This window comes from Nannobrachium achirus (assembly GCF_963921795.1).
Source record: "Nannobrachium achirus genome assembly, chromosome: 13".
NCBI lineage: Eukaryota > Metazoa > Chordata > Actinopteri > Myctophiformes > Myctophidae > Nannobrachium > Nannobrachium achirus.
In genome coordinates, this window is record NC_137833.1 from 34,161,979 (window position 1) to 34,186,481 (window position 24,503).

At 41.3% G+C, this 24,503-nt stretch overlaps 1 protein-coding gene across 1 annotated transcript in view; it reads left to right on the forward strand.

Moving 5' to 3' along the window:
- Nucleotides 1–24,503, forward strand: part of LOC308297062 (AT-rich interactive domain-containing protein 5B-like) — a 94,960-nt gene that overhangs the window by 42,783 nt on the left and 27,674 nt on the right. Inside the window, exons 5-6 of the mRNA XM_080740453.1 lie at nt 21,559–21,716; nt 23,182–23,467. Coding sequence (XP_080596579.1) covers nt 21,559–21,716; nt 23,182–23,467 — 444 coding nt within the window. The remainder of the gene's footprint in view (nt 1–21,558; nt 21,717–23,181; nt 23,468–24,503) is intronic.

A 24,503-nucleotide genomic window follows, 5' to 3' on the forward strand; every position in this document is an offset into this window, starting at 1 on the left:
CAAATATGCATAAGGTAGCAGAGTTATTTTCTTGGTCTACTGACAGAGTGCACAAGAAATGTATCACTTATTGGCCCAGTGATTTGTGAGATTAGCCCAGACAACTACAGACACATACATACAGACAGACAGGCCCTCTTGTATTCGGTTCACCTCCAACAGAGACAGACCGTAAAAATATTTTTTCTTATTGTATATTTATACTATCAAGAGTCACTCCTCTGCTTTGCATTATACTCTCAGCAGGGTGATAAAATGTGACTAGCCTTGATAAATTCATGCATGGTCTGTTTTATTCATTCTTCTAATAGTAGAGCAGCACAAATAACATAGAACACACTAGTGGTGCTACACTATTGCTTTTTACAAAAAGAAAACATCAGCCTAACTTATCCATATTATGTAATCAGCAACGCACATGCTGATAATCTATTTTCTAGCAAATAGTTACAATAGTTACAGTTACATATAGATAAGTAAGCATCTGGCCACAGGCGAGAAGTTCTCCAGAAGCCCAGACCTGTTATTAACAGTACAACGTTTTCTCACATGCATACAGTAATACTGATCTAGGATAATAAAGAGAGGGGAGTGCTAACGTAACGAAAGGGTAAGCCTCTGTATCTGAGGCAAGTTACTTGATTTGGAGATCTAAAGGACAACTTAACAATAAATGCATATCATTCTACAAAAAAATGTCTCCTCCAAAAGAACTTTCAGTTCAAAGTTCGGGAAATCTTGTATTGGTTATATATTTTGAAGTTGGAGTCCAGAGTGCCTTAATAAAAGTGTGAGTATGTACTTGTGTGAGTATATAAAAATATACACCATAAAAGTACATACCTTTTACCATTTTTATACAAAGAAGCTGAATGACTTAAAAACCTGTGCATTAAATAGAATACTAGAGTATCCTATTTGTTCTACCTCAATTGGTCTGCTGTCTGGGCCTGCAGGTCAGCATCGCATTATACTAAAGTTGATGAACACCAGGTTCATCAACTTTTGGAAATCAAATAGTTATTCACTGATTATCAACTGTTATCTAATCTGGTTACAATAATTCGATTAGAAAAACATGTTACCATAAACAGTTTTCCTTTTTAAGTAATTTCAATCTATCCTGAGCCCATTTAGCGTCAGATCAAGGTGACTGAGGGGCATATTAAGCACACTTTTAACCGCCCAGATTCGGCCACGATTTCTGTCCAGAAGTATCGGCTGCCGACAGGCTGCCGACAGGGAGTTATTGGGAGCTTGTCGGCAAGAAACGCTTGCCGTTGATAAAGCCAGCGGGACCCGTCGTTGGAAAACCGAGCCTGCTCAGTCTTTTGCAAGAGTCGGTATAATTGAGGCGACTTGATACTCCTGTAGAGTGGACATTTAGTTTGGTGCTGCTGCAGAAACCAAGCCTAAATAAGCCAGAGACATTTTCCCCTGGCACATTTTAACTAAATACCATATTCTCGATCTCAACTCTCAAAATTCCTATACCAATCGAGTCCAAAGCAAAATAGTAATAGCGCTGCTGTGCTTTGTTTTGATGTGAGAAGAGAAATGCTGCTGCTGCGGTTGCCAAACTCTGAGTGAAACAAGCGACCAGGTCTATGAAAACAAGCCCAACAGTTTCACCACTTGAGCTCTATTACATTAGATATGTTCTAGAAGAATGTTGAAAGCAAGGCCAAATAAGCAACTACACTTAAGAAACAACCCCAAAAAAAGCAACCAGCAACTAGATACTTTACAGGAAAAAAAGACCAAAGTCCCTTTTAATGAGCTAACCTGGCAACACACCAGCTTAAAAGGATCCCTGGCTAATACGACAAATATGCCTTAATACAATGTAAGTGTCCTCTATAACTACAATGTAAAATTAAAAACACCTTAAATATTTTATTTCTGCTAGAAATAGCTAATCTTTCACTCAATAGGGGATATACCTGTTGCAAGTTGATGATGTCATAAAACCATGTGTGGTCTATCCCTATGGAATTTATGGCATGCATGTGCAAAAAAAAAGACACACATTTGAAATATTGTTTTTATGCTCACACAGTGCCAGGCGACTTTTAGAGCAACTTTCTCACTATGGAGTTCCCTGCCAAGCGACTTTGGGTGACTTTTACTTAGATTTTTTTTTTTTTTTTTTTTTTGGACCCAATTAAATCTAGTAAACATGATTTCAATCGCGATTTTGCATGTTCCACCCCCCATACAACCCCATCTTTCAAACATGGCAGCCATTTTTGTTTACATCTGAAGAAAACATTATGGCTGATAAATCATGAATGCCTGAACGGATTTCCAATCTTTTTTTTTTGTTTGAAAGCTGTGAACAGCCTGCACAAACATGGTGCATGATCTGTGCATGGGCGTGCATGATCTGTGCACTATAAATTACATGGGAGTCTATGGAGGCTTCTGGCACTAGTGCCACTCGAGGGGCATTTTAAATTGGCAGTAAGTGAGTTAACCATAGGAAGTATTAAGTTTGTTTTTATTTTCACATTTTCACATTCATGCCATAAATTCCATAGATCACACCTGGTTTTATGACATCATCAACTTGCGACAAGCATTTCCCCTATTGAGTGAAAGATTAGCTATTTCAAGAAGAAATACAATATTTAAGGTGTTTTTAATTTTACATTGCAGTTATAGAGGACAATTATAATGTATTAAGGCATATTTGTCGTATTAGCCAGGGATCCCTTTAAGTACCATGCATAGTAATACATAAGGAGTGCAGGTCTACACTAGAAATGGAGGGGGAGAGAGATTTCTTCCGTTTGGTCCGTTTGGTGTCCGTTCTTTCTTCCTGTCCGTAGGCTAGCGGACAACACCCAACCCGACGTATTAAAACCGATTAAAACGTACGTACGCCTGAACTACCCGTGGCGAACATTTGTCAACTGTGGGGGCAGTAGTGAGGGAGAAATGTTTCGTCTGCAAAAAAAGTGAAAAGATGTTGTTCTTATACCTCTATGATACCAACATGGAAAGCTCCGTGGCTTGAACGCCATTCTCTTATTGATTAACCATCAGATTCGAGAGATGTGGGCTACCCGAAAAAAACTCCTTATCCTTTGACTGGTTGGTGATATAATGTTAACTGACACAAAGTATTTATAAAAAGACTTGTGTGGATGACAGAGACATTAGAGTGAAATCCCGGTCGGGCTGAAAATTGTGTGTGCTTTAATTGCTCTGTTCTGCTCTTGTGTGCTCTGGGCTTCGAGGCGCAAATGTGGCACGCGGCCCCAATGGGAGCAGAATTGGAGCGGAGAGCGGGTCGGCAGACTCGGCATGCACAAAACGTAGATGCAATTACTGCACGTCCTCTCTCACCCAAAACGTACACAAAATCAAAGCAGGCTACGGATGTCTCGTCTGAATGCAATCTTCGTCGCCCGACTTTTAAATGCCAAGTTTGCCTCTAAATACCACAGACTGCCAGTCTGCCAGGAGTTGGAAAGAGTTTCTTGTAGTCTCTTTGGTGTGGAGTCACCTTTAGAATCTGGAGTTATCACCCCTGACTCATCAAGGGTTTACAAGCCTTGAAGTGTGGCTCTGCTGGCCAAGCGGGGTGGGGGAGAGATCTTGAAAGCAGCCCTTTGATTAGCATCTAGCATCTCGCTTATCGTCTGCAGGTACAGGCTTGTTATCACTTCTAGTTTCCAAACAGCTTCAGCAAATCACAAGGCTTCAACCGGCAGGTGATATTCTGTAGGAAAATAGTAAACGGAGGACTGTATAATGAGCATTCTCTAAAATATCCAATTTTCTTCAAGGCACTTACTGAAAAATGTTACATTCTTCATTTGCTCGGGGATGGAACTCGAAGATGTTAAACAAACATTTAGCTATGTTGAGAATGTGTAAATATTGCAGCAACATTCTGAAGATTTTTGTAATAGCATTGAGATCATCCTTAATTAACTGAATTCATCGTACTGTACAGTATATTTAAACGAAAGCCTTCGGGGTCCTTAAAATCACATGGGCCTGTAAACAGGAAATATAAAGCAAGAGGAAAGTATTGTCTGGCCTGTATTTTGAAGGGAATGATTATCATTTATAATCACCATGGTTTTAATGCAGCATAGATTTTTGGAATTACAAAATCCTCATGACTAGGTTAGGGTCTATCCCATCAAATGTAACTAGAGCGTGATCTATTAGAATACATATGTTTTATTGATGTACGAGCACTGTGTTTATCCAGCCATTCGTATATTTATAGGTCGATGCTATGATTTTCTGCTATTTTTTTACCCCCTGGAGTAATGAATAGGATAAGCCTTGAAGCGTATCCACTCCCTCTCTCTCTTTTTCTCTCCCTCTATCCCTCCAACCAGATTGAAATACGGTGATTTATCTTGAGTTCTCACCGCAGTCTGTCAATATCAATAATCTGGAAGTAGTCACTCCCTTTTCCTTTCTCTTTATCTTTTTTTTTAAAGTCCTCTATATTATGTAACGTTGAGTCTGCACAGTAAAATCCTCAGTGTTGATTTAACTGTGTAATAATGTCACCCGTAAGGGTCCATTAAATCAAACACTAAGGATTTTACTGTGTGATATATTCACTACACATGGTACGAGGGGGCTTGTACTTGGAACAGTTCTTGGCTTGTACTTGGAACAGTTCTTAAGTGCCTCTACTGTACTTATTTTTCATCACTAAAAAGGAATACTGCAGCAATAGTCATTACACAGTACAAATTTCAGTATTACTTTATCCACTGTGTAGCTGCTACTTGCCAACACTTAAAGTACAGTTTTGCAGCAAAAACGTTTTAAGTGGCATACATCACTTCAAATACTTACAGTTTGCCTTTTTAGGCTGGAGCTCTGTGTAATCCATGTGTATTTTAACCTTTCTCATTTTGACAGCATAACGTCACTGTGCGTATCGGCAGATGAAATTCAGCCGGGAGACAATGGTTGTATGTTGTTGGAACAGGGCGACACAAAAGCGTTTTGTACATTGTAATTACAGTGTGCAGCTGTGTGCACCCGCATCCGTGCGTGACTTGTGTGTGTCTGTCTTGATCTAATGTTATCAAGTTCTTCCAGGGTCAAAGGCCACTGCATTCCTCAGTGTGTGTGTCAGTCAGCGGGTCTGGGCTCAGATTAAAAGCTACCCCAGTCTGGTGTTTGATGTGGGTTAATAGGTCCTTATGGCACAATGCTTCTGTTATGAGGCTACTCCACAGGATGAGGAAGGAAAGGGAATATATAGATGGATAGATATAGATAGTGTGTGTGCACTTATACAGTAAGTTCCTATTTAGCTTACAAATGGGAGGCTTGCGTATACAGGCTTTATGAGTTTACACAGTGATAAAGTACACACATTCACACCCCTGTTGAAACATACACCCAAATGAATCCGATCAGAATGATTTCATAATCCTCTGCAATAATAAACTTCTTTGAACAATTTAATTGGCTCTTCCTGGAATGGTTCAGCCTCGCTTCATTTAATCTGATGAAAGACTAATGTTGCTGCTCCCCAGGGTGAGCATGCACAACGGCACACAAATAATACATTAAGAACACTCTGCTCCCTCCTTTTTTTCCCCTCTAAAACAACAGGCATAATAAAGTAGGGAAATTCATGGCTCACTTTTGCCAATTTCAAGCTCCCAGAATTGCTTTCATATTTACATGCTAATCGTATTTAACAATTCAAGGTCACTTCTAAGCGAGAATCCTTCTGATTCCTGGTAAACAGAGGAGTGGGATTGTGGATGATCAGGTAGATAATTCTGTGCTTCATACGTCCAGTAAGACGTCGGTCATCTATGACGGGGGTTTTCAAAATGGGTGACGGGGCAACCTGGGGTGCCGTGACGGCAGTCCAGGGGTACCGCGAGATAATTCTATGATATATGGAATTTATTTGGACACTATTTAATATTTAGTGTCCTTTTAAACTTGAAGTACAAAGTTATTTTCTGTCAGTTCTAACCAAAATGGCTATTATCTCAACGTTTTCCTCGCAACATAATCACTAAAATATCGTCACTGTCGGGCAGAAACCTCGTATCTCCAAGTTTCAAATGTGTACGTCTTTTGGTTAAGCAAAGCCCTGCTTCATCATACAAGACTGTCTCACAAAACGAGTGAAAACAGCCGATCTACAAGCACGTGTGCTTGTAGATCTGTTTTCACTAGTTTAGTACAGTTTTTAGATGATAAATACAAAACGAACGGTTTTGGACATACAAGGTTTCCACCTGACAACGACGATATGCTATAAATATAAGGTGCTGGGAGTGAAAATTGTAGGGGTGCCTCGGATTAAAAAAAATATTTATGGGGTGCCCTGAGACAAAAAAGTTTGGGAACCACTGATCTATATGCATATTTCGGAACGTTTTAGCCCAATCTGCCCCCCTTTGACCTCATCATAAAAAGTTAACTATTTCAAAAAGGATAAAACAGGTGAAAAATATTCAGGAATTTCATTGGCTTGCAGCATGCACAGACAACCTGGTGCTGAACTTCTTATAGATGCCACTACAGTGCCACGCCCTATAAAGCATAACATTATCAATGTTCGCCTTTGGAAATGCCACGAAACATACTCTGTGAAGACAAATTTCCTGTTCCTTGTGTGACGTTGACTACACAGTAAAGTCCTCAGTGTTATTTTATCTCTGATTGTGTTTGGTTTTGTTATCTATGGTTCAGCACTAACCCGAATGTTGAACTGTCTGTATGGCAATATAGTAACCTCGCCTCACCAGGCTTTCTGGGAGAAAGCCTGGTATTCGTTTACTAAACAGGTTGGTCGATCCGGTCTAGACCGGATGACATCCTACGTCATTTTGTATTCAAAACGGACTACACTTTGGCCGGAACTACCAACCGAAATCAGTTTTAACCCAGTTAGCGCATGTGCAAAACTGGGTTAAAACTGATTCCGGTTGGTAGTTCCGGCCAAAGTGTAGTCCGTTTTGAATACAAAATGACGTAGGACGTCATCCGCTCCCGACCGGATCAAAAGCCCGAAATTGAAAGCGATCCCAGGCTAGCAATATAGCAGAGAAATAGAGGTGGGCTATGCAAAACAGGAGGGAAATATATAAGATTGAAACCGACAAAGCCATCATGATGGTTGAGGAAAATGTCCTCTTTTTCTCGCAGAGGGATATTGACGATGACAGTTTGAATGGAAAGCTTGTGTACCACTCTAGTGTGGACACAGAAATGAGCTCATTACTGGAGCATATGCATACATGTGCATTCAAACACACACAGACAGATACACACACACATACAGTACTGTACAGTGCATGCACACACACACACACACACACACACACACACACACACACACACACACACACACACACACACACACACACACACACACACACACACACACACACACACACACACACTTGCATTACTATGGAGAGGAAACCCCATTTACTTCATTCATTTGGCAACTAGTGCCTTCGCTAACTACAGCTACAACACAAGCATAACCCCAAGGGCAAGTGTAAGCCAATTAAAACGTTGACCTCAACCCTAAATCTAACACCCACTTACCCTTCAAACTCACCCTTACCCTGACGACATGTCGCAAGAGGGACCCCACATCGACATGAGACTGTACGCTTGTTAAAAGAACTACCTGAGAAAGATGAATGTGGGAGGAAGTTTAGAAGTGTGAGCTAAAAATATGTCAGAGTATTTATAATGTTTCTGCTAAACACACACACATGCGCTAGCTGGGATCTGGGCTTGTCTCCATGGCGACACGAGGCGGAGTGTGCCGGGCCTAGTCGGTGTTCCTGACAAGCTCTCCTGATGATGATTGATAATTACTAACTGACTTGTTGTCCCCTTCCCTGCAAACATATGGCGGGAGCTGCCCTCCGCCATGGATCTGCCAAATTGTTCCCTTTTCTGATAATAGCTTTTTAATGTCGCGTTTTGTCGCGTGTGCATTGCAATAATTCCACATCCCACCCCACCGCATACCCCCCACCCCCCCTCCCCGTCCGCCTTTGTAATTACATTTGCTGCCTGCTCACACAATTTTTACAGAAAAGGAAGAGAAATGGATGGGAGACGCACAGGAGTGACAGGTAGTCAGGCAGTCGGTGGGTGGGATGGCAACGATTTCACAGCCAAATCGATGTGTGTCCCCTCCACACGCTCCGGCGGTGGAATTTAATTTGACAAATTGTCGGGACAAACGAGGAGGAGCACCATTTTTTGCAGAGTAGTCGCATATTAGAATTTAAGCACCTGATAATGGCCGGGGCACGGGCCCGTATTTCAAAATGGCGAGCCTGTTCATTCCATATCTGTGTGAGGGGGAATTATATTACCCTGCGTGTTTGCATGCATAACAGCCCTTATTTAGAGGCAAATGGAGGCAATCTCATTGTGTTCACTCACAGAGCCCACAGATGAGGATATCAATCTATAAACATGAATAATCTACAGCGCAGCGATTTGCATCGCTGCTATACCATGGTCTTATTACCACACTGTAAAATGGCACCTCATTTTGCATCACCCTAATCTCCCACAATTAAACTAAATTGACTGGCATACCCCTTTTAAATTCAGTGATTTTTTTTTCTGTTCATACCAATGTGATATTGGAATTGAAATTATGTGTGGCCGACTAAAAATAGGAAAAGAAAATAATAAAATATGCACAATACTGTATGTGAGGAGGAGCCTTTATTAATACTTCTAATTACAAGCATTTCTGCTGCAAACCCTGCACCTAAGATGTTGCATATGCATGCCTAGCATTTCAATGGTTTTCGGTGCTTCCACAGTTCTGTGGACGACTTAATAACACGCGAACGACCTCCATTCCCTGCAGAATCAGGTCATCGAGATGCTTCTGCATCTCCTCTTCCTACGCAGTCTACCCTTAAGGGCACGTTTGTTTTCCACTCTCCCGGAATCCCAAAACGGGCAGGAGCAGCAGTTTACCTATATATATATTTCCTGATTTTCCTCATACTGGTTCACTTTATGTTTTGTGCACCTGCTGCAGCGTGCAAAAGAAAAGGGCTGTTCTCGCTGGAAAAGCACAGTTATTTCTAATACGAGTTAAACTGAGGTGTGCCACAGGCTCCGGCGACAGGCAGGGCTCCGTGAGGGAGATAATGACGGGTGCACACACTGCTGTCAGTCAGCCAGTGGAGGGTGCACAGGGCCATGGTGGAGATGTAGTACAGTATTTGTATAAGGAGATGACGGGCTGGGAGACAACAAGAGCAGAGTGGGACCCCAGAAACCAGTTAACGGAGACGGGACACTGAACGTCATGGAGAAAAGACAAAAGTTTAGTCAACCTCATATGATTTCCTGTCTTTCTCTGGTATGACATTTTATTGACTGTGTGTGTGTCTGTGCGTGTGCGTGTGCGTGTGCGCGTGCGTGTGCGTGCGTGCGTTAAATATGGTGCTTCTATCAAGGGCAGGACCAAATATCCTCACAAATGGGGACATTTTCATCAGTCCCTACTTTTCAAGAGGCTTTTTTAGGCCGGTTTAGTAAAGGAAAAGCGGTGAGGGGAAGTCGATGACAGGTCCTCTACGAACACTTGTGCATGTAAGATTGTGTTCACATGTATATTGTTGTACCGTTGCACAGATAAGTACAATACTGTACATCAGTGGTTCTCAATGTGGGGTCTGACTCCACATGGGATTCCAGGGGACTGCAAACCCTTCCAAAATGTGGTTCCATTTTGTGTATATTGGGTTCCAGAGATACAAAATCAAATGGGAGTCCGTGGCCTAAGACATATCAAACTGGGGGTCCAATTAAAAAGATGCTGTACGCCAACATCAGCCCACGAGCGATAGAACGGGAGTGTGAGAAAAGAGACGGGTAGAGACGGAGCAGAGACTGATCTTCTCCGGCTCGAGACTTATTGAGTTGAGGACCTGCGGCTAAGTGGGTGGCTGTTGTTAGCTCGTTTAGTAAAAAGCCTGCCTAATCCTTCCCTTGTACTCCAGTGTTCACTCTCACAGCCTTGTACTACACTGCCTTCAGTGTGTCAGGAGCCTCTGATGCAGGTGCTCTCCAAACACGGCACTGCTCATCGACTGTGAACGCCAGTGGGAAATTGAAATGGTTTGCTCTCTTCTACCCCCACCCTCTTTTTTTGGCGATAAATGCACAGTCCCCTCCATCTGTTTCTTTGTCTCTCTTCCTGTGGGTCTTTCTTTCTTTCTCTCTGTCTGGGTATCTCTCTCTCTGTCTGGTTACCTCTGACGTGCCTTTAATAAAGTATAAAACCGTAGAGTCTTGAGAGAGTTTGCAAACTGGTGTGCACTCTTAAAAGAAATATATGCACATAAAAGGGACTCAGATAGACAAATAGAAACAGACATCTCCATATATGGGCACAAAAGGGACACTGGATCCCCTTTGATAATTCCCTGACACTATGACTCAGACTAATTGGTCGAATCGGTGGAGTGACGTAGGTGTCGGGCCGCCCGAAATTCTAGTGTGTGTGTGTGTGTGTGTGTGTGTGTGTGTGTGTGTGTAGTGTACGTACTATAAAAACACACACACACACACACACACACACACACACACACATACATGTTATATGGTGTGTATGTACAGTGTGTATATACTAGGGCATTCACCAAATATTCGAATATCAAAGTCACTATTCGACGTTGTTCACCGAAGTCGAATATTTGCTTTTTTTTGTTGCTTTTTTTCTCTCTATACCAGGGGTTCTCAAACCTTTTTAGGCTGTGACCCCCAAAATAAACATATTTGAACTGGGGACCCCCACCCTGACAAGCACTTGTAATTTTAGGTATTACTAATGTGACTCGGTTCTTCAGATAAATATTGTGAAAATAGCAGATCTACATGCTCACAACGCCTCGCAGTGCGAGGCGTTGTGAGCATGTAGATCGGTTATTTTCACAATGTTCGCCTCTTGCTTACTTAATATTTGACAGTTTGGCCAGTCCTGTCGAATTTTCGACTATTCGAATACTTTGAGGTCGAATAATTCGAATACTAAAAATCACTATTCGTGAATGCCCTAGTATATACTGTACACAGTATATACAGTATAATATGAAGGTTCTCACATGGGTGCAACAAGCACAGAGCCACAACTCTGCGGAGCTTCCAGATGGGCAATTACTTGTGACAGACTTGAGTCCCTCACTGCCAAAGGGCCATAAGGGGATGGCAAAGTAGTGTTATTTTAAGCCTAGCTGGAGTGGTGCTACAAATATTCTGTAAGGAATTGTAACGCTTCTGTGTGTGTGATCAGAGTAATTCAGCAAAATACTGGTTCACTTCATAGCTACACCTTCAATTACGTCTCTCTCAGTCTCTCTCGCTTTCTTGTTCTCTCGGTCTGTATCTACAGTAGGAGGGTGTTGTTGCCAAATGCCAGGCATAATTTGGGTGTGTAGCAGTAACCAGTATCCGCCGCCTCGGAATGAGTCGACCACATTCCTCATTAAACTCGCCATGGGTTTCAGGCTTGCAATGGAATATTCCTCCTCTTGTGTTCATAGGCGAGAGGTAACCAATAACAATGGCAATTATGAAAAAGGTTCAATAAGCTTAATGTACAGTATTATCTAGCGGGTTTCGTTATTGGCACTGTGAGGTATTTTGCAATTTATTGTTTATATTCCGCTTTGGCTTAATTATATGAATTATTAATGGCAATTGGCAAATCCTCTGACATTGCATGGAGAATTTGATGATTAATAATCCATGTACCCTGTCCACCCACACACTCTGTGAGCGAGCTCTGGATCACATTGTTTGATCAATTCCATGATGTTTGAAGTGTTACATATTGCTTTTATTGTTTAAAAATTTCCCCATTAGCGTGACGCAAATTACTTTGCAAAGAAACGTGCTCCGGGGTGGAGGAGCTGCTGAATAAATCAGATGTGGCAAAGAGAGTTATGGGAATTTCAGGCATGCCAGATATTAGATGCTTGCCATTGCCTATGTTCCCCAAGTTAAAGTTGTACTCAGGCATGTGGCACCATTCCTGAATCCTGACTGCAGCCAAATACTCACTTGGTGAAGTGTATAGTAGGCCTAATGGAATAGCCTGTTGGTACAAGTAAAGGTCCACCATGTAAATATTTAATTAATTTGACACCCTAACCCTAACCCTTTTAATAGAGTTGGATATTGGAAGCCTGTCTGAGTATTTGAATGTATTTAATTAACAAAAGTGAAGACTTTCTCATGTCTAACATGTCAACGGTATAGTTGTGCTCGCTCAAATTGTTTTCCCTTAAGAGTTAAGTTGTTCTGGTAGTAGGTAATGTCTCATGAAAGTCACAAAGTCAAAATTAAATTGGAGTAACGAGCATGACATTCAATACCACCAATTGAAGTACCTAAAAGTACTTGAAATTCCTTTGGACTACACTTCACTATAAACGCCAAGTCATCCATGCAACCTTGCAGAAATACCATCACATCTTTATGCCTTATATTGTGGAGGTGTGTGGGCTATACAGTGAACGTCCTATCAAGGTGAAAAGTGACTTTAATGAGCTGGCATTCACAGTAAGACTCACCTCAGCTTCAGAGTAGTTGAAGGACAGTAATGACGCACAGGCGTCATTACATTTTTGCTCACCTTTTTGTTTATCTGTTTGCAGTGTGGATTGAGCTTATTGTTACTCACTACCTAATCGATTACCTTTCTACTCTATTCTCCTAATATTGCAGAATCAATGTTAAACCATTAAGCCCTATTTAATACTTCGCCATACACTGGTGCCGTGCTGCTTTTTATTTTTTATTTTAGCCTATGACATACTGTAGGCACACCAGGTTAAAAGTGGTTAATTATTAGTGATGCCTCACTCATCTGTCTATTCCCTCATCCCTCTTTTGAGCTTTGAAAAGGCACCAACTTTGTGTTTGTTCTCTTGACCTACTGAACATTTTATACAGTCAAATTCTGGTTTTACTCAGTTATGCTAAAATCAAGGGGATGACAACCTTGAAAAATATGTCTGTTTCAAAGACGAGGACCAAAAGTAGCAGTGCCTTGCTTTAACGTTCCTTCAGTAAAGAGGGCAACAGCTAATTGGTACAGTTGAGAGGTAATGTTTTAGTGCCTCACCTCAATTGAGTTCACTGCTATTGTGAGTCAGTGTGGTGTTGAATTTCTGAAGTCTTGCGTGAATTATTCAGCTACTGTACAAGGCCTTTTCATTTAGATAAATCCTTAGACAAACAAAACTTAACGTCACCTATTTTCACCCCTCAGATTTTAAAGAATTGGTTTTATAATGGCACAATCGCTACAACAGAAATCATTAAGGGAGCGCTCGTATTGAGATTTTCGGTTTTAGACTTTGTATGAGAGGTGTTGTCGAAGCATCAATCATCTGTATTCCCATGGCTTGCTTGATGTTGCCCTCCCTACATCAACCAGAGTCAATCAGCTCTTTTTCTTCTGGTTCCCTGTGGCTCCACTGTGTTGTGTTGAGCCATCAGAAGCCATCCAGAGTAGTCTCTAATGACTTTTTCATTATCTGTGACACCAGCTGAATCATAATGAAATGGAGTAGAGGAAGCAGGCCTGTGTTTAATTGAATCAGAATTGGAAGTAAAATAAATAAACACAATTCTGATAATGGTATGCTATATATAATTTAGTTTTTTTTACAAATATGCCCGCGCACGCACGCACGCACGCACGCACGCACGCACGCACGCACGCACGCACGCACGCACACACACACACACACACACACACACACACACACACACACACACACACACACACACACACACAGTATAACTGCATATATACTGTATGTACATATCAAACACAGTGCTGTCACAAAGCCTGTAAGACCTGAGTGTTCAACTGGATCCAAAGATCAAGTTGTCAGGCTGCACATCTTACTGCTGACTTCCATGCCTCTGGGGGTGTACTCTGTGACAAGGCATGATGAATTCACACCCCAGGGAATGGCCCTTGTGTGCGTGTGCGTGTGCACGTGTCGTGTGTGTGTGTGTGTGTGTGTGTGTGTGTGTGTGTGTGTGTGTGTGTGTGTGTGTGTGTGTGTGTGTGTGTGTGTGTGTGTGTGTGTGTGTGTGTGTGTGTGTGTGTGTGTGTGAAGCCTAATCATACACCTTTGCAGTTCCACTGCTGCATTGTGCTGTAAGACAGTGGTTCTCAAACTGTGGGTCGGGACCCCAAGGTGGGGTCCCCAAATTATTTTTAGGGGGGGTCCCCAGATGATTAACTTAATGTTCAATATTGTTTTCTCACTCAAAGGTAAACAAACCAACTTAAAATGTAAGTGTATAGAGGGTATCTGCACATTTCTAAAGTGACAATTTAAGCCTTTAATACCTCTGAAATGAAATGACAAATGAAACATTGGACAAGTATTAGAGGCTGAAATTGTGAAAATAGCCGATCTACACGCGAGGCGTTGTGAGCATGTACCGGTAGACAGAACCGTCTTATACAAATTGTAATGCCTCAACTTGTGTAGTGCTCATCAGGGTGGGAGGTCTCCAGTTAAAATATCATTATTTGGGAGGTCGCGGCCTGAAAAGGTTGAGAACCACTGCTGTATGAGTATGTGACTGCACTGCATGCATACTATCTATTCTGTATGAGGATGCATGTGTGTGTGTCTCTGCACTAACGTACAGTACTGTATGTCTCCAGGGTCTTGAGAAGGCGAGAACCCTCTGGTCACTTCAAGTGGTGTGAGCAACCCAGTTAAGCACCCAGCACAGAGGCACAGACCTGCAAATAAATAGAACTAATTTGGGGCAGATGGGAACTGGGTGACTTGATAAACAACTATATTTCATTTTGGCACAGCATAGTCTTAAGAGATCACTTTGAAGGATTTCAGTTCGTCTGTAAATTAGAATATCGTTGTCGTCGGGTGGAAACCTTGTATGTCCAAAACGGTTGGGTTTATATTTGTCATTTTAAAATTGTAAGCAGTCTGTGTGCTTGTAGATCTGCTGTTTTCACTAGTTTTGTGCGACAGTCTCGTATGATGATACTCACTCAGTGCCAATGACGTCTCATGACGTCTTTTTTCAATGGGCCCTGTGTGCCAATGACGTCTTTGACGTCTTTTGATCAAAGGCTATACATTTTTATTTTATTTTTTTTAAGATGTCAAAATGACCTGAGATCAGAGAGATGCTTTTCTCTGTTTGTGTGTTGGCTCCCTCGTTTAGCTGATTGAGAAAATGTGTGTTCATTCTAGTGGATGGACACCTTTTTTGATTCAAACAGCTCTATCTCTGGAACCATTTGTCTGATTGACAAAATTATTTTTGCCATGAATCACAACAACCTTTGTTGCTGTGATTCAGTTTTATAAAACAATTAAAAAAAAAAATCTTTTTTTTTTCATTGCATAGTAAAGAAAAACATACAAAATCCTGGCACAAATACCTTGGGGCCATTTTGGCCCTTGGCACAGAAAGAAAAATGAAAAAAAAAAAAAAAAAAATTCTAGGCTTGAAGACGTTTTCTGCCCAACAGTGACGATATGAAACATATTGTTGCTGTCGGGTGTCCAAAAGTGACGCTTTTCAGGAAATGGAATAAAGAACTTGCCAATGTAAGTATTATTTAGTTGCAAGTTCTTTTTAATACTTTTCATTGGTTAATTGCGACCGAAGGTCGCATATACTCTTCTTTCGTGTATCATCGTCCTTGATGATTGGTTGACAACATTTTATTTCACAAGATTTCTGAAGAACCGTGTCACTTGAGTGTCCTTCCTTCCTTCCGTATCCTCGTGACCGTCCGTATCCTCTGTGATGTCAGTGTGATGTCAGCGAGTTGTGACATCACTTCCTGTACAGGGCGGCTACACGAAATGTGGATAACACTATATATGGAGATAGTCCAGTCCATCATGTCATATGGGACTACCGTCATAGAAAGTAGCCATTGTTAGGCCGGAGTCATTGGCTGTCTAAACATGGAGATGTGGATAACACTATATATGGAGATAGTCTAGTCCAATATGTCATATGGGACTACCGTCATAGACAGTAGCCATTGTTAATCCGGAGTCAATGGCTGACTGTCTGTACAGGAAGTGATGTCACATGACATACTTTTTATGCCCATATATGAGTCCTAACATGGAGATGTGGATAACACTATATATGGAGATAGTCTAGTCCAATATGTCATATGGAACTACCGTCATAGACAGTAGCTATTGTTAGGTCGGAGTCAATGGCTGTCTGTCTGTCTGACTGTCTGTACAGGAAGTGATGTCACATGACATACTTTTTATGCCCATATATGAGTCCTTCTGTACCACATCTCCATGTTTAGGCAAACTCCACACAGAAAGGCCCTATCGCCAACCCAACCTAGGGTGTGAGTGATAGGGCCTTTCTGTGTGGAGTTTGCATGTTCTCCCCGTGTCTCCTAGGGTTGATACCCTCACAAAAAAATGAACAAACTCCAGAATGACAACAACTAGAATCGTCAGAGAAACGCTGTGGTTGGCCAGATGGTCAAGAATTGGCGCGACCTCGCCCTTTAGGGCGAGGTCATTTGGACCTATACATGGAGAAATGGAGCAAACCTGTTTGGCCTAAACATGGAGATGTGGTACAGAATGACTCATATATGGGCATAAAAAGTATGTCATGTGACATCACTTCCTGTACAGACAGTCAGACAGACAGCCATTGACTCCGGCCTAACAATGGCTACTGTCTATGACGGTAGTCCCATATGACATGATGGACTGGACTATCTTCATATATAGTGTTCTCCACATCTCCATGTTTAGGCCCTATCGCTCACACCCTAGGTGGGGTTGGCGATAGGGCCTTTCTGTGTGGAGTTTGCATGTTCTCCCCGTGTCTCCTAGGGTTAATACCCTCACAAAAACATGAACAAACTCCCCCCAGAATGATAACAACTAGAATCGTCAGAGAAACGCTGTGGTTGGCCAGATAGTCAAGAATTATAAAACCCACTTTCAGCCACTACAAGTTCCACGTTGTGAGCTTTGCACGACACTATAAAATAGGGCCTTCATTTATGACAAAGTATAAAAAGATGAAATATGTCTTTTTTTCTGACAGTGACAATATTCTCTTGTATTTGGGCTGCCACATTGTAATCCTCTCATCACTATATCTGCTACAGTACATACTGTATGTAGGTTCAGAAATCCTGTCCATTCCTGATTCTCTAGTGTGCTCATTTTAGGATGACTTTTCTCTTATACAATGATGTCATAAGGAGGCAACATCAGCAATTCTCAACACCCGTTCAGCTGCATAGAGATTTTTGGCTTTTCCCCATTTGACCTTGTCTGTGCAGCACTCTGTATACTATTTATGTGTATTTGTATGTGTGTTTCGTATTTCCTCATATGCTCATTGCCCACATTAATTAGGCAGTGAATGGTTTCTCTTAATGGAGAAGCGTCAGGCTTTGTGCAACAGCATTTTGCTGTAAATTCCACATTTGTCCGATGCGGTGGAATGTGATTCTGATGAAATATGTAAACAGAGCCAGGCCAAGTTATGTAACTATTACTGTGTTCTATGTGCAGTGCATGGTGTGAGGAAGCAACAGATAGGTCCCTGGATATAAATATCAATAAATAAATAGCAACCACACTGAGGGCATGAACTCAATGATGCCCACTGCTGAGCTCTGGTTTGGATACGGACAGTGGTGGACAGTAACTAATTGAGTATTTGAATTTTTGGATATGTATGACTTTCACTCCACAGACAGAGCAACTTTCACTTGTAGTTGAGTAATATTTGACCAGGAGTATCTATACTTGGATTCAAGTACTGTAGTTGAGTACTTTCTTGTCCACCAGTGGATACAGGGTGCGCTTGTCTAAACGGATGCCACATGCTGGAATGGAAACAAGATCGCGTCAGGGCTGTTCATATTGGGTTGATGTAATATCTTAAAGAGAGAGAGAGAGAGAGAGAGAGAGAGAGAGAGAGAGAGAGAGTGTGAGTGAGAGAGAGAGAAAACTTTGAACAAAATGAAAACACACCCTGCGCTGCACTGTTCTGTAAATGATGATCACTATGTTGAAAATGTGTTTTTTATTCAATACTAAAGGGATGACAACCGCATAGCAAATGACAAATGTCCTTGTAATTTTCCCTTCTCTGCCGTAGCTGTTATGGAAATAATAACACAATATGAGAGGCTGCTGAGTCGCAATCACTTTTACCCTTTCTAATGACTACCTCTTAGCTCCATTCAGCTGCGGTGTTATTCTAACATTTTCTTGATGGGAATTTGATCTGAAAAAAATAATCACAGAGGCCCCTTGGCGGGGAACAACCTTGGATAGGATTTAATTGTCATCGCAGATGGAAAGGAGGAATGTCGAGGCTGTGAAATACATGACTGAACTTGGCTCATTTGAAGTTTCTCTTTCTCACTTCCTTTGCTTTCTCTCTTTCTCCCTCTCTCCCCCTCTCTCTTTCCTTTGTGCTTATCTCATGTTTGTGTTGCCGCGTCAAGGCAAGGCAGTCTGCCAAGAAGTTACATTACAGTCACTAGTTGACATTAGCGTGGGTGTACAAAAAGGACTTGGAGGGTTTAAATACTTTATTGTGTGTGTAATGTGAACTGAGCAATTATATCTGCCTGCCTTTTCAAACAAAGAGCCCCTATCTAGGCAGGTTCATGTGGTTCTAATTAACAACGGTAAGCTCTCCGATGCGAACGGGGGGAGGGGGGTGGGGGGGAGCCAGAGGGAGTGCGATGATATCTGCGGTGCCATAATAAAACACTGCTTGGAAAACACCTTATTTTACAATGACCTTTATTCCACTTGTATTCAGCCGAGTGTTAACCAATGAGGTATTTTAAGTGTACGGTAGTCATAACATGCAAATATTGCACTTGAGAATGAGATTTGATGATATTGTGGGCCAGTAAACAACTGCATAGTACTGAAGTGGGTGAACACAGTATTATCTTGTGCTTTTCCAGTACCTCCATTGGTTGATACACAAATAAGTGCATGTGTAAATGAGGCTGGTGTAAAGTGTTGCCTTTATGGCTCGTTGGCTACGCTGATTTGATTTGAGCTGCCAAATGTGTGTGTTTTTTTTATGTCAGTAGGAACTACCCAGTTCAAATACAAAAAAGGGACATACTGTATGGATGTGTTGTTAGAGATATATGTAATTAAGAAAAAACAAGACTTGAATTGGTATCATTATATTATACCTTATACCTATTATACCTATAAATAATTATAACTAGCCCTTACCCGTTCAAAGATATGAGCTCCAAAATGATGTGCAGTGTGTGGGTTATGGGACACAGTATATGAGGGATGGAAAGTAACTTTAACTGGTGCTTGCATGATGTAGGAGCATCAATGTAAGAAACCCGTTTCTTTTAATGGCTACAGAGATACTGTTCCCCCCCCCCCCCAGCCCGCCCGCCCACCCGCCTGCACACACACCCGCCTGCCTGCACACACACACACACACACACACACACACACACACACACACACACACACACACACACACACACACACACACACAGAGCTGGTTAAACATTTTGCCTCAAGCTAGATGCAGAATAGATGTGCCTCATGCTAGATGCAGAATAGATAGTAGATACACCATAAAAATGCTAATATACAGCATACGATTTGTGAAAGTGACAAACGGGCTTCACAGTTATGTCAGGTGTGTTCATATGCTTATGGTGATGCGATTTCAGATCAATTGCTCCAGCCACCGAGGAGAAACGCTGGGACAGACAGACAGACAGACAGACAGACAGACAGACAGACAGACAGACAGACAGACAGACAGACAGACAGACAGACAGACAGACAGACAGACAGACAGACAGACAGACAGACATTTGCAAAATTATAGTATAGATAGGTTTTTATTCCTTTGAGTGAGCTGGCCAGAATGCCACTCTTGCTGCTCTGCAAAATTCCCTCCCCTCCCTCTTAACCACTTAAACCCTACACTTCGTTGACAGGGGTCCCTCATGGGATGTATATCTGGTGACCGATTATATTGTAACATGTCCATAATTGGGACACTAGGGTTCATGTGGTTAAAAGTATGTGTCAGATTTTGATGTAGTGTTTGTTATGAAAAGAAAGACAGCTTTTGGATCACAGAGCAGTTACATCATGGCAGTCGACTTATCCATTTGGGGCAATTTTCCCCCTTTAAAATCTATTAGACACTGGCTAAAAGGCTTGTAAAACGTTGTGCACAACATTGATTGTCAACGATCCTCTCCAACTTGGGAATTCAAGATATGTTGTTGACTGTAAATTTCATAATGCACTTCCCTCCTGCTTTTAGCAATTACAGTTCATTCCATTTCTTATTACAGTTCTATGTGCTGTCTTTTGTGACAAACAAAAATTAACTTGCCATTCCACTAAAGCATGAATGAAGGCGTTGCCAAGTAGAGCACGCTGCCAAGAGGCTGTTTCCAAAGGATGCTCATTGAAAAGCTGCCAAATACAATGACAATAAATAAGAAACACAGGACAGTGGGTGTTTCAGTGTAAATGATTATCAGCAGTGTTTTTCTATGTAAATGACTATCATCATTGTGTTTCAGTGTAATGTTGCTGTTGGGTGGAAACCTTTATGTCCAAACCCTTTGCTTTGTTTTATTATTATTTCGAATGAAAATAGCAGATCTACAAGCTCGAAGATGTGTCATTTTCACTAGTTTTGTGTGACACTCTTGTTTGATAAAGTACCGGTAGGGCATGAAGGAAAATACTAATGTTAAATATGGAGGTACGATAAATGACTGAGCAGTGTTTCTGTGTAAATGATTATCAGCAATGTGTTTCAGTGTAAATGATTATCAGCAATGTGTTTCAGTGTAAATGATTATCAGCAATGTGTTTCAGTGTAAATGATTATCAGCAATGTGTTTCAGTGTAAATGATTATCAGCAATGTGTTTCAGTGTAAATGATTATCAGCAATGTGTTTCAGTGTAAATGATTATCAGCAATGTGTTTCAGTGTAAATGATTATCAGCAATGTGTTTCAGTGTAAATGATTATCAGCAATGTGTTTCAGTGTAAATGATTATCAGCAATGAGTTTCAGTGTAAATGATTATCAGCAATGTGTTTCAGTGTAAATGATTATCAGCAATGTGTTTCAGTGTAAATGATTATCAGCAATGAGTTTCAGTGTAAATGATTATCAGCAATGTGTTTCAGTGTAAATGATTATCAGCAATGTGTTTCAGTGTAAATGATTATCAGCAATGAGTTTCAGTGTAAATGATTATCAGCAATGTGTTTCAGTGTAAATGATTATCAGCAATGTGTTTCAGTGTAAATGATTATCAGCAATGAGTTTCAGTGTAAATGATTATCAGCAATGTGTTTCAGTGTAAATGATTATCAGCAATGAGTTTCAGTGTAAATGACTATCAGCCGTGTTCTCCGCACTGGCATCACATCTTACCTGCTCTTCAGCACCAAACTCACATCTTACCTGCTCTTCCTTCCTTTCAGCACCAAACTTGAAGGGACGACCACGTAAAAAGAAGCTGTCAATCTCCCAGAGGAGGGACTCCCAGGGTCAGGCTCAGTGTCTAGGTCAGATGTTGTCGGGGTCAACAACGCTGGCGACACAGGCCCCCTGCAGCCCAGAGGGCAAAACCCCTACCAAGGTAAGTTCCACACACACACACAAACAAACCACAAACGTAATACCACATTGTAGCACAGGGGTGGTGAGAGGTCACATTACCGCACATTTATCCTGCACAGTCACAGCAGAGGTCACTGTAAAGTATTCTTTCGATTTTTCTTTAAAATTGGGAAGAAAACACATGTGCTAATAATCTCTGCTTACTGCTTAACAGAACACTCATTGTGTCCTCTGTTAAAAGGCCAACAGGAATGAATATTCTGGAAAATTGAGAGGGGCATAATGGCATTTTGGCTGTACTTCACATATATGGCATTACAGATAATGGGATTTGTAAGGTGGCTACATCTGTAAGCTCTTAAAGGGAAAACAAAGATGTATGTGTGTTTTGGGGAGTTTGGATACTACTTCTCATGAAAGTTTTAACAGAATTATTTTAAAACATGTATTCGTAATGCCAATAAATCATTACAAAGTTTTTTCCTATGATTACAAGCGCACCAACTGCTTTGGTGCATAATATAATGTGTTTTTGTTTTTTGATTGAACACAAGCTAGCAATTGTCATTTTTGTGGCCTGACATTTGGAAAATCTGTTTATTGAATATAGCTCAGGGATATCAAATAATACAGGAGAGCATTCTCTTTTAGTAACGTGCATGTAATTCTCTCTTCTCTAGGCTGAATGAGATACAGGGTATACATGAAAGAACATGTCCAATGTAAGGATTAGATTATCTCAGATAGCCATCATCTAATATTGATAGAAATTCAACTGAAGGGAGAATCCAGCCTATGTTCACGTCACTGCTGTGTGCAGTTACATCAGGGTCTGTAAACATCTCTGGGAGCAGAGCAAACTTATATCTTATCTCTGATGACATGAGCAGGCCTGGTAGCTCGTGGTGAGAATTACTATGTGGACTTTGAAATAATGTCAATCTTGTCCTTGTCTGTACCCAAATGAACTCCACATCACAAATCATATGTGTCCAAGTAAACAAGACACATTTAAAGGTGCCGTAAGGGATTTTCTCTTGTTTAAATAAGTGTTACAGCTCTATATTCTGATTGTAATCATTGCCTTAGAACCCTGTCGGTTCACTAACAGGGATGTCCCCATCTCTGCAGCTTTTTAGTAAACAGAAAATACACTTTCAGGTCGGGATACAAATTATATCCAATCAGGATAAGAAACTCATGCAGGATAAACTAGTGAAATTGGATGAGAAGACACAAAGAAATGAGCAGCCCACATTGGAACTGGAACACTAATGAGGACTAGCAGTGGCAACCCACCTGAAAATGTATTTTCTGTTTATTAAAGACCTAGAGAGACTGGGAGACCCTGTTATTGAACAAGCACTATCAGAATATAGAACTTAAACCTTTGTTCAAAAAAACGTACTCTACCTTTAATGATCTTTTCAGTGTACAGTAAGTGTACACTCTCACTGACTCTTTCACTTTCTTTCTACTCGCAGGTCAAACCCAACTGTAAAGCAGCTGCAACCAATGGCAAAATGACCCCGGTGGCCAAACTCAGAGCCAGCGGCCTCAGCAAGAACCCACCAGCGGAGGAGAAGGAGCGAGGCAAGGAGAAGGACATCAGGGAGGAAAGGAAAGAGGGGAAGGAGGAGAAGAAAGAAGAAGAAGAAACATCGGAAGAGAGCAGAGCGGAAGAGCAGGCTTTCTTGGTAGAACTCTACAAGTACATGAAAGAGAGAGACACACCCATAGAGAGGATCCCCTTCCTGGGCTTCAAGCAGAGTGAGTACAGTAGGACAACTGGTTTTCTCTGATTCACACTGCTTTGGGCTATGTGGAGCGTGGGGCGTGATTCTTTTATCAAATAGTAACATTAGCTCTGTTTTATGTGGCCTGGGTTTTGTACTGGCCTTTACACAATAAAATACTCGATTATTTAACTCATAGTGTACAAATTGACAAATGAACACTGAGGCTTTTACTGTGTAGAAATATAATTTAGCTTTGGGCATTGACCATAGGAGCGCATTTTGTGTTGAAAGGGGAATCTCTCCAAAATGCCAAGAACCCCACAGAAAAGCTGGCAGAAGCCACTACAACTCTTTCTTGCTTTTTGCTAAAAGAAAAGGGAAAATAATCTACTTCATAGTTTCCATGAGGGAAACATCAGTGTGGATTTAGTAACCCAACAGGACAATCCTTGGTGTTGATTTATAAATGTTCTGAGTGTACAATTGTAACCAAAATGGACCCATAGTTGTTCAAGTTAGATACATTTATTTATAGGAGGATGGTCATATTTGGTTACATTTATACACAGGAGTAGTTCACAGTCAATAGTTCGTAGGAGTTCACGGTCGAGTCCTTAGGAGACTCGAGTCTCTCTTTGGGTCTCCTACCAGAGACTCTGCCGATGTCCTGAGCCAATCAAATGATTGTCTCAGGAATGCATCGACAACTAAAACATCTCCATAAATTGAAGGCTTAATGGGGTAAATAAGTCATTTTTGAGGGTGCAGTCAAACCAAACTGGAATACCTAGGCAGGCAGATTCTGCTAATGCTTTTCAAGGGGAACAGAGCTGTCTGTTGCCATTTGTGGATTGCAAAAAAAAACTGAAAAAGCTCTCTTCCCATTGAAAAGCATTGGCAGAATATGCCCTTTTGGTGGGCATAGGATTTTGTCACGTATGCTTTTTCACGTGGCTGTTGGTCAGAGTAACCCTGCCTACTCTTCAAGGCAAGACATTGCCAGAAAATCAAGGCAAAGGCCAGATTTCTTTGCCTCACCACCACCAGCCTGCATGTGAATGAATGGC